The 10058-nt window shown below is 57.4% G+C and overlaps 1 protein-coding gene across 7 annotated transcripts in view; it reads right to left on the bottom strand.

Moving 5' to 3' along the window:
- Positions 1-10058, bottom strand: part of NPRL3 (NPR3 like, GATOR1 complex subunit) — a 43821-nt gene that overhangs the window by 1297 nt on the left and 32466 nt on the right. For all 7 annotated transcript variants that reach the window (XM_042923062.1, XM_042923058.1, XM_042923059.1 and 4 more), the window contains 6 exons: positions 9346-9483; positions 8212-8368; positions 4407-4513; positions 3810-3939; positions 1296-1485; positions 413-605 (listed from right to left, as the gene is read on the bottom strand). In XM_042923062.1, the coding sequence (XP_042778996.1) occupies positions 413-605; positions 1296-1485; positions 3810-3939; positions 4407-4513; positions 8212-8368; positions 9346-9483 (915 nt within the window). The remainder of the gene's footprint in view (positions 1-412; positions 606-1295; positions 1486-3809; positions 3940-4406; positions 4514-8211; positions 8369-9345; positions 9484-10058) is intronic.

The raw sequence follows: 10058 nt of genomic DNA, 5'->3' as shown, positions 1-10058 counted from the left end.
TTCCTCACCTCACCCAGAAAACCATACACCTGCAGAGCCCCCCACCCATCCCGAGTCAAAGCCGGGTCTGACAAAGTGTGTCACCAATGATGTAGGGAGGCTGGAACCCCTTCCCCCCACTGCCTGGGCCAAGAGCTTTCCCACGTGGGAAAAATCCCTGCCAACCCCCGTGAGGAGGAGAGCCTGCTGCTGCTTCCAGAGAGGTGACAAGAGACACCCAGGAAGTCCTGGAGGGACCCCAACGTCAGAGGCACCACGGGTGGGGACACCACAGTGCCTGAGACGCCACCTCAACCAGCAACTGCCATTTGTCATCGATGGATTTCAGTTGGGGTTGTGTTGGGTAAGTCCCCATCCACTTTCTGTTCTGACCCTAGAACTGAGCCAGCCCCACTGGTCACCGCGCCCCCACCTAGCAAACATGCGGAGGTCCTCGGGGTTCTGGGCTGCAGGCACGCTGAGGATGGCCGCCCGCTCGTGCTCCGAAAGGCTGGCCAGCAGGTTCTCCGTCATCCTCTTGTTCAGCGGGGAGTCCCCACTGGGGAGAAGCTCTGCACTGGAGTTGTCCATGCTGGGGCTCGTGAGGGTCATGTCGTCACTGCTGGCTGTGGGTGGCCGTAGGTCAGGGAGCAGCCAACCCCCCAAACATGCCCCTGTTGCGCCATCTGTGCCCACCGGGAATCCACTGCCACGCCCTCTGGTCAGGGCCCCCCCCCAGCACAAGGCAGGCCTGCCCATCCCGCCCCTCCTACCCGACATGGACAGGGTTCTCGGACTGGACCTGAAGACCAAGGTCAGGCCTTAGTCGAGGGAGACTTCCAGCCCTTCATCTGCCCCGAGCCTGGGAACCTGGGGCATGCTGTGGCCACAATGGCTCTTTAAAGAAGGGGCTGTGACAGTCACTTTCTCTTCACAGGCCCTGGACACAGCAGTCTCAACCGTGACCTTCTAGTGACGGTGTGAAATCTGCTCTGATCCCAGGCTGCTCTTGACTCGAGCCCAGGAGCCCAGAGGCACGGCTTTCTCCTCAGAGCCACAGAAGTACAGGGAGGTCAGGGAGAGAGGTCTCCTGTCCTCCCTCAAGGGAGAGCCGCTCAGCAGGGGGCAGGGGCTCTCCGTGCGAGGACCCAACTGCCCACACAAGGTGTGGGTGCGCGCGCGCACGTATGGCCACGTGAAGGTGCTCCAGTCACTCCCAGCCGTGCCTGTGTCGGGATCCTGGCCGCCACTCCCAGGCACCCTCCCGAAGGCTACCCCCACCCACCAGACGCGTGCCCCGGGCAGGGGGCTCCTACTTGGGGAACCAAAGCTGAGGGCGTTGGGTGTGCTGAGGCTGCGGCCGCTGACCCTGGTGGTGAAGGGGACATCGTCCTCTCGAGGGTGGGGCTCATCCTCACTGGGCGAGGCCATCAGGCACACGTATGTGTGCAGCTGGACAAGGAGCCTGTGCTGCAGCATCCACACGACCATCTGAATGAGCTGGGTCTGCACGAGAGACAGTGTGAGGCCCAGGGTGGTAGGCGGGGTGGGGGGGTAAGGCTGGTCCCCCACCACCGCCCTGCTCCCCTCTGGGTAGGATCCGGGAGCCACGACCTGAGACACGGTCCCCACAAGTCATCCCAGACGTAAGGGCCACATGAGCTTCAGGGGCCCAACCCTAGAATACAAGGCTCCACATCTCAGAAAAGGAGCTCTTGGCTGCTGGCCGGCCCGCAAGCCCAACTCCCTGCTCCAGGGAAGGTGGCAGGGCCACAAGGGCACTGGGCTTACACCTGCACTGCTCCCACCACACACCTGGGCTTTCGTGCCCAGAGCCGAGGAACAGGACTGATTACATGGAGGCCCTTGCTCTGCCTGGTCTGCCCCAGGCCACTCAGCCCTGTCGCCCAAGCCCCCCACCACACAGAGCCGGGCCCACTGTGGCCTGGACACCGTTCACAAAAAGGCTGCTGCTCTGAGAGCAGGAAGTCCTCTCCTTGGGTCAACCTGGAAGCCTGCCCAAGGACAGGGAGCTGTAATGCGGTGTGCAGTCCTAGGGCGTGGAGTCCACCCCTCCCTCGGGGGCTGCCACCTGACCAGGGGCAGTGAGGAGGCCTGTGCAGGCATGGCTTGAGCATGCCTGAGCAGGAAGGTGCATGTTCTCAGACACACACATCTGCCTGATCGGATCTGCGGGGGTCCCCTCCTGGGAGGGGATGGCTGCCCAGGGATGAAAACAGGGATGTACCATGGGCGTGTTACGACCTGGTCAAACCAAATACAATTGAAAAGGACTGTAATATAACTAAACTTAAAATTAACAAGTAAAACAAAGAGGCTTCTTAAGACCTCAACAACACACTCCAGGCCCCGAAACAGGAGGTGTGACAAGAAGGCGGGCTCAGGGGCACCTGGGTGGCTCAGGCGGTTAAGCATCCAACTTTGAGTCAGGTCGTGATCTCACGGTCTGTGAGTTCGAGCCCCGTATGGGGCTCTATGCTGACAGCTCCGCGCCTGGAGCCTGCTTCACATTCTGTGTTTCCCTCTCTCTGCCCCTCCCCTGCTCACATTTTGTCTCCCTCTCTCTCTCTCTAAAACATAAATAAACAACAATGAAAAGAAGCAACAGAAGAAGGAGGAAGAGGAGGGGAAGGGGAGGAAGAAGAGGGGGAGGAGGAGAAGAAGCAGAAGCAGCAGAAGCAGAAGGAGAGGCAGAAGGAGAAGAAAAAGGCCTCAGCCCGGGACTGTGCAGGACCAAACCCAGCTCCATCTGGGCCCTTGACAAGGGACAGGGTGGCCCCCCCAGGCATGGCTTGGAAAATCCACCCACCATCCAGACCATTAGGAAGCTTCTGCTGGGTACAGATGCAAAGCGTGTCTTTTATTCGGCTGGCATGGCCTGGCACAGTTCCCGGAAACCAAAGGCCCCATGAAAGGCGGCCTTTAGAACTGTCACACTCAGCATCTAAATGAACTCAAGAACCTGGATCTCCATCTCATTCACAACTTGAGAAGGGAAAGAATTTGCTTTTAAGGACTGGTTTAACAGATCTGTCGCTTATTAAAACAAATACTTTGGAAGACAAAGCCTTGAGAACACCCAGCCCCATCTCCAACACCTGCCCCATCTTGGCCCTGTGCTGGGTCCCTGCCCAGAATTCCAAAGCTCCAGGCATTCAGCGGAGAGGAGGCAGGCAGAGCCTTGTTCTTGGGTCTAGGCTGCACCTGGACCACAAGCCCCATACCTCCCTGGATGAGCCCTTGCCACACCCAGCAATCCCACCTGGCCCTCACTTTGCCCCAGGCCCAGTGGGGCCTGTTCCAGGCCTGTCCTCTCCAAATCCTCTTGGATGAGGAGATTCTGGGAACCAGTGAGCCCAGAACTTAGACCTATATACCCTGTGGCCACCTGAACTGTGGAGGGGGAGAGAGCAGGAGGGCAGGGTCCAAGTTCAGTGAAAACAAAGCCGATTCCACACACACACACACACACACACACACACACACACACACCCAAACCCAGGAAAGGTCACCACTCTCCTGCCATCTGGGCTTCTTAACTCTGTTCTACCCCAAGAACCACTCACCATAGCCAGGGTGGGCTCCACTGGAGTGGGGGTGGGGGGACTTGGGACTGCCCAAGTGTCTGCAGGTGGCCTGGCTGGGGAGCCAGCTTTTGATCACCTTGGCACAACATGTGCCACCTACTCCCCAAAGGAAGCCCCCTCCTCCCCAAAACCAAGGCTAAGGGTGCAGCACTGAGGGCTCTGGGATGAGAAACTGACACCAGAGGAGTGGTTCCTGGGCTCCCCAAGACTCCTGTGACTTACCTCCTGCACCGGGGGGGCGAGGGGGTTTCTGAATTCTGACAAGGAGACGGGCAAGGAGAACTTAGCAAGGACAGATGGCAGGTCGTGAGCTGGAAACTGACGGGAGAACTGCTCAGCCAGTGGAGAGTACCTGGGGATGGGTAAGGTGGGCATGACCGTGAGCTCAGCAGGCTTCTCCATCATTTCATGACATCTGTGCCCTCACCATGAGCCCAGGGTGGGCAGCAGGAAGGCTCAGCATAGCTGGTGGCCTAGGATGGGTGCAATGAGGACAGAGCCCAGATGCTCTCCCTCGAGGGGCAGAAGGAACAATGGGCACAGGCCACAGCCCCTCTGAGCCCCCAAGTCAAGACCAAGGCTCCCAACCCCCCACCAGGCACCCCGTCCAGACCCCACTGGCCAGCAGACATGGGGGAGCACAGACCCTGTATGGAAACATGGAATGCCAGAAGAGCACACGCCCAGGGCAGGCCACGTGGTCCTGGACCAGGCCAGAATAAGAACCTGGACACAGCAGAGGCCAGTAACCAACTCCAAGCGAGGTCCTGGCTGAGCAGAGGAGCATGGCCCTGGGCTCTGGCAGCCAGAGGTACTCACAGACACACGCTGGCGTTGGGAGAAAGCATGTAGACATTGTTCTCACACAGCGGGTAGATGATGATGGCCTTGCCCCAGTACACCAGGTGAGCCGCGAGCTGGAAAACCTGTAGGCAGAGGGAGCTGACGGCAACCCCCCCACCCAGGGGCTTGGCACGGCAAGCACACAAGCCTTTTTGTATCACCGGTCGCTGTGTGGTTTGGGACAGTCACTTCCCACAGGACCCGGTGTTGTCCAGGCTGGCAGTAAGGAAAAGTCCCATGAGCATGGGGACATGTGAGGTGCTCAGGACCATGGGGTCAGCTCAGCTGAACAAGGGCCTTGTCTGAACAAGCTGGCAGAGGCCAGCACCCTGCTCCCACCAGGAGCCCAGCATGGGGATGGGTTTCCACATGGTAATGGATGTGGGTCAAATGAACCTGTCCTACACCTCCTGCACTCATCCCTGTGTGTCCCAGTATCCCGGGACCACACTCCACTGCCCGGCTCTCCTGGACGCTCAGACAAGACGGGCCAGAAACAGACTAAGATGCCAGAAATTCCTTCCAACTTCAAGAGGGGAGCCCAGGTCTGAGGGTACGGCACTGGACACTTCTTTTTTTTGGTTTTGTTTTGTTTTAGTTTTTTTTAACGTCTATTTATTTTTGAGACCTAGAGAGAGACACACACAGGAGGGGAGAGGCAGCGAGAAGGGGAGACGCAGAATCCAAAGCAGGCTCCAGGCTCTGAGCTGACAGAGCCCGGTGTGGGGCTTGAACTCACGAACTGTGAGATCGTGACCCGACCCAAAGTCGGACGCCTAACCGACTGAGCCACCCAGGCGCCCTGGCACTGGGCATTTCTAATTCTGCATCACCGAGGTGAGCGTGCTGCCCCTCCGTGCCATCACTATGTGTCCCCAAGTGGGCAAGACACCCCGACCCACATGCAAGGCCAGGGACACCGCTGAGTCCACCTCCACCTCATCTTGGCAAACAGGACCTCCAGTGGCACCACCAGTGCCAACGTGGCAGCAATTTCAGTTCCTTCACTGCCGCTCTTCTCTCTCATCCCAAGTCCTACTGAAGCCCACTCCAAAGCAAGGACACACCCACTTTCCTCCGCCTGGCGTCCACCCCCCACCACTCCCTGCAGCCCGAGCGCCGTTCTGGGGACCAGAGGTCTGAACTCGGATCCCAGGCTGCAGTGTCTGTCAGCAGGACGACTCTCTCCAAGTCTCCGCCTCCTGTAGCGGCAGCCTTCCTTGGCCTGTGCGTGTGGCCACATCCCTCCAGTCTCTGCCTCCAGGGTCACGTCCCCTGCCCACTTCTTACAAGGACAATCCAGGGTCACCGCCCATCTCAAGATCCTTTATCGCCTCTGCAAAGTCCCACGTGAGGTTGCATCCACAGGACCTGAGGGTTAGGATGCGAAGGTCTGTGGAGCCATTACTAAGCCAATCATAAGGAATGGACACTGTGATCAAAGATACTGTCCTAATTTATACATACAGAAAATCTGGAAGAATCTACTGTGTTTACCTCTGAAATACAGGATTGCAGGCACTCTCTGTGCCCATAATTTGCGAGATATATCAATTTGTATGTGAAAGAGCATATCGACTTTATCACGACAAAAAAGGCCCCAAATAGGGGAGGAAGGTGGGGTGAAATAGTGAAGGAGATTCAAACTACACTTATCTTGATACGGAACTGCTGACTCCGTATACAGCACGCCTGAAACTGTCGCTGTGTCTTATTTATAAAAACAAAGGGGGCCTGGGGGGCTCAGTCAGTTAACCATCTGACTCGATTTCAGCTCAGGTCATGATCTCACGGTTCTTGAGATCGAACGCCACGTCTGGCTCTGCGCTGACAAGAGTGGAGCCTGCTCAGGATTCTCTGTCTCCCTCTCTCTCTGCCCCTCTCCTGCTCGCCCTCTCTCAAAATAAATAAATTAAATAAAAATAGATTAGATTAAAACAAAGCCCGGGGCGCCTGGATGGCTCAGTAGGTTAAGCGACCGACTTTGGCTCAGGTCAAGATCTCACGGTTTGTGAGGTGACAGCTCGGAGCCTGGAGCATGCTTCCGACTCTGTGTCTCCTACCCTCTCTGCCCCTCCCCCACTTGTGCTCTGTCTCTTATCAAAAATAAATAAATCTAAAAAAAATTTTTTTTTCATAAAAAATAAGAAATAAATTAAACAAGGCCCAAAATATTTACTTTGCCTGGGATGGAACAGGAGTTATTTAAGATTTTATTTTTTCTTCAGTGATCTCTATACCCAACACGGGGCTCAAACTCATGACCCCAAGATCAAGATTCACATGCTCTTCTGACTGAGCCAGCCAGGTGCCTCGGGAACATGAGGTAAGCTGACATCTTCTCTCTAGTGGGGCCATCCACGCTTGAGGGTCCAACTAGGCTCAGCCAGCCTCTGCTCCCCTGCTCTCCCAGGGGCCTCCACTGGGCCACCTGACCTGCCACAGGCAGCAGCAGTCCCAGAGGCCAGGGAGGCTGGCCACGCCAGCAGGAAACCCTGATTTGAAGTGAGCTCAGTGGGGAGGGTTATGGAAGGAAATAACAGCCTCCCCATGGCAAGGTGGGGGGCGGGGTGCGTGAAGGGGTTATCATCAAAGCTTTGTCTTTGCCCAAAGAGACCGAGAAACTTGAAAGCTTTGACAGCTCAGCCTGTATTGATCAGAACACAAGCTCTGCAGTGTGTACAAAACAGCCAGAACATTTAAGGTTCTGTCTTGTGGATGCTACGAAGGTGACTAGGATGTGGTCCTCACTGGGTCCCATCTAGTCCGTGAGCCCATATGACACACAAAGGCAGAATCGGATAGACTCTCTGGCCAGGTAAATGAAGGTCATGGGGAAGGACTTATTCTGGATGGCAGAACCTGAAACGGCTGCTTTGGGAAACAGAGGCCTGAGAGTCAAGCTCCCGCCCCTTGCCAAGGACCACAGGCCAAAGACGTGCCTCCCAGAGGGCCCAGGTAGGCTCGCGTCACACCTGGGATCCTCTTCCTCAGCCCATCTGAGAAAGCAGCTGCTCTGTAGCCAGGTCCTGCTGCCCCCTGGTGGCCACATGGTGCCCACCGTTCTCGCCCTGGGGCTCTCACCTGGAAGGCACACTGTCCCAGGGCCTCCAACTTCTCTTTATCCTTCTCTTCACTCCCTGGCCCCCACCCAGACTCCAACCAGATCGCAGCCAGGGCTGAGAGGCCCTCTACCCCATCAGAAACTGCAGCCCACAAGCACGTGGCTTGGCAAGAGGACGGCACCTCACACAGAACATAGGCCTGGGTGCACATACAAGGTAGAGGTCAAGGCCACGAAGCTAGGTCCTGGTTCCGCACACAGGCAGGCTCTCAACCCAACTTCCTGCCCTCACCTCCCACACTGGCAAAGTGGAGCTGTGGTACTGGCTGCTCACACGACGACACTCTGCGTGCCCCTGCAAGCCCCTAGCCCTGCCACCCCATCCTTCAGAGCCCAGTAACCCAGCACCTGGAGGGCCTCATGCCTCACAATCCTTGGACACAGGGGTTAGTACAACGTTAGTCCCAAAGCCAGTTCACAAAGCCCGCCCCGAAGCCAGGCCTGACCCGGATTCCAGAACTTGGAGCCGACCCAGGGACTACCCATCCCATCACGGCAGGCCACGTAGTGGACCTGGGTACATGGCACACAGGCAGCCTGCTTTCCTGACACCCTGACCTCCCACCTTCAACCAAGGGCGGCCTGCTTTGACGTGCCCACCCCTCCCTCCCCCATTCCCCCCTATTTGGGGTATCTCCCCAGGCCCCCCGGGGTTACCTGAAGCAAGGCCAGATCTGCATCCTGGGCCAGCTGCTGCAGGTTCTTCACGGCAGACGTGGTCTTGATCACGCGCACCAGGGCCGGGGAGCAGTCGAGCGGGAGCTCGCCCAGCAGGGACTTCTCATCACTGAGAAGCAGCAGGGCGTGGTAGGGGCTGCGGAGTAGAGTCACGGGTCACCAGAGCATGCAAGCCACAGGCCTCCCCAACCAGGCACACGCCTTGAGCACACAGACACTGAACCCCGGAGAAGAGGCCGCTGGAAGGATGAGAGAGGCCCAGGGGCCTTTAAGAAGCCACCAGGATTGCAGTCACCTTCAGAAGAAACTAATTAGAACAAAGCTGAAGAAGGCCCAAGGACCCGACTCCATCCCCACCTCTGGGATTGCCCTGCAAATGTTTGTTGACTGAAAAAATGCGTGACTCTTTTCTAAGGAAAGAGTCCCAAATGCGGGAAAAGCAAAATCCTCACCACAGACTATGAACAGAACCACATTAAAACGTACTCAGCAAGGAAACCCAGGAGGAAGGACGTGGACTTGAAGGCGTGGACTAGGTGAGGGAGGGAGGGAGGGAGGGAGGGAGGGCGGGCCAGGGGGTGCCTTGCTTTCTGTCACCCCCAAATTTGCTGTCACGTGCCCACATTTCTTTTTTTAGTTATAAAAGTCTCTAAGGAAACGGGAGACTTGGTGGGATGTGTGTGTGAAGACTGAGCTTAGCTCTTACCTTGCAGGAAATCAGTTAAGTAACTGAGTTCCCACAAGCTCTGATTCAAATGCAGGAGGTCCGGTGAACAAACACTGTAAAGACAAAATCCCTCCCGTACCCTGGCTGACCCCCACAGCCCTGCCCAGGCCTGAGGTGAAGACCCTTGGCGCAGGACCCCAGGCCGTGCCCGAGACGGCCCAGGGGAATCCTGGGGTTGGTAATTTCTGGACAAAACCAGACCCCAACATGTGTGTTTTTACTTCTATCAACAGTAGAGCCTTACCTGCCAGTTTCTGTAGCAGGAAGAGGGAAAGACAGTTCTTGGGAAGAAGTAATTGGTAAAACCTCAGGCAGAAGCTAAAGAGAAGAGCCCCCGAGGGGCGAGGGGCGAGGGGCGAGGGGCGTGTGCAGGGGCAGGTGCTCACCGGATGGCTTTCAGGCTCCGCTCGATGGCCTCGGGGGGGATGAGGCTGGCAGCAGCGTAGTGGATCTTGTGCGGCAGGCAGAAGCCCACCTCCAGCCAGCTGTTGATGTGGAGCCGTACCACGCCGGACGTGCAGAGGCTGCAGAGAGCAGGCGCGGCGACTGTCAGGTGCTACTGAGAATCCACACGGTAACTTCTGACCAGACACACAGATCACACAAAAACCCCTGAGGGCGCTTCTTCCAGGCACACTGCCAGTCAGAGGAAACTGCAAGCGACGCCCTCCGGGGCAAGCAATCATCTTTGCAGATCTCAGTACATTCAAGACAAGAAAATGCATTAGGAACGCAGAACCGTAGCCCCGGGCAGCCCCGGAATCTGCAGTCCAAACAGAGTGCCGGCGCTCTGTGAAGGCCTCCTGTGCAGAGGGGAGAGAGCCAGGCCCCCTGCACACCTGCCGAAGGCCCCACCACACATGAGCGGCCAGGCAGGGCAAGGCCTGTCTCCAAAAAGGAGAGGCAGGCAGGACAGGAAGGGCGGGGGGTGCCAAGTCCCCCCAAGCGTCTTGTTCGGGAGGGGCACACGGCGCCCACCTTGCTGTGGATGCCAGCACCGCCCAGGTGTACCCCGGCAATGGCCCGAGCTGGCCTCGGCCTCACCTCATCAGTGACAGCAATCTGGTTCTTTCAGGGCCAAACACCGCAGCCCTGTCCC

This window comes from Panthera leo, chromosome E3, assembly GCF_018350215.1.
Source record: "Panthera leo isolate Ple1 chromosome E3, P.leo_Ple1_pat1.1, whole genome shotgun sequence".
In the NCBI taxonomy this organism is placed as follows: Eukaryota; Metazoa; Chordata; class Mammalia; order Carnivora; family Felidae; genus Panthera; species Panthera leo.
Note: the sequence above shows the minus strand (reverse complement) of the source record. Positions and strands in the feature narration are given on the sequence as shown.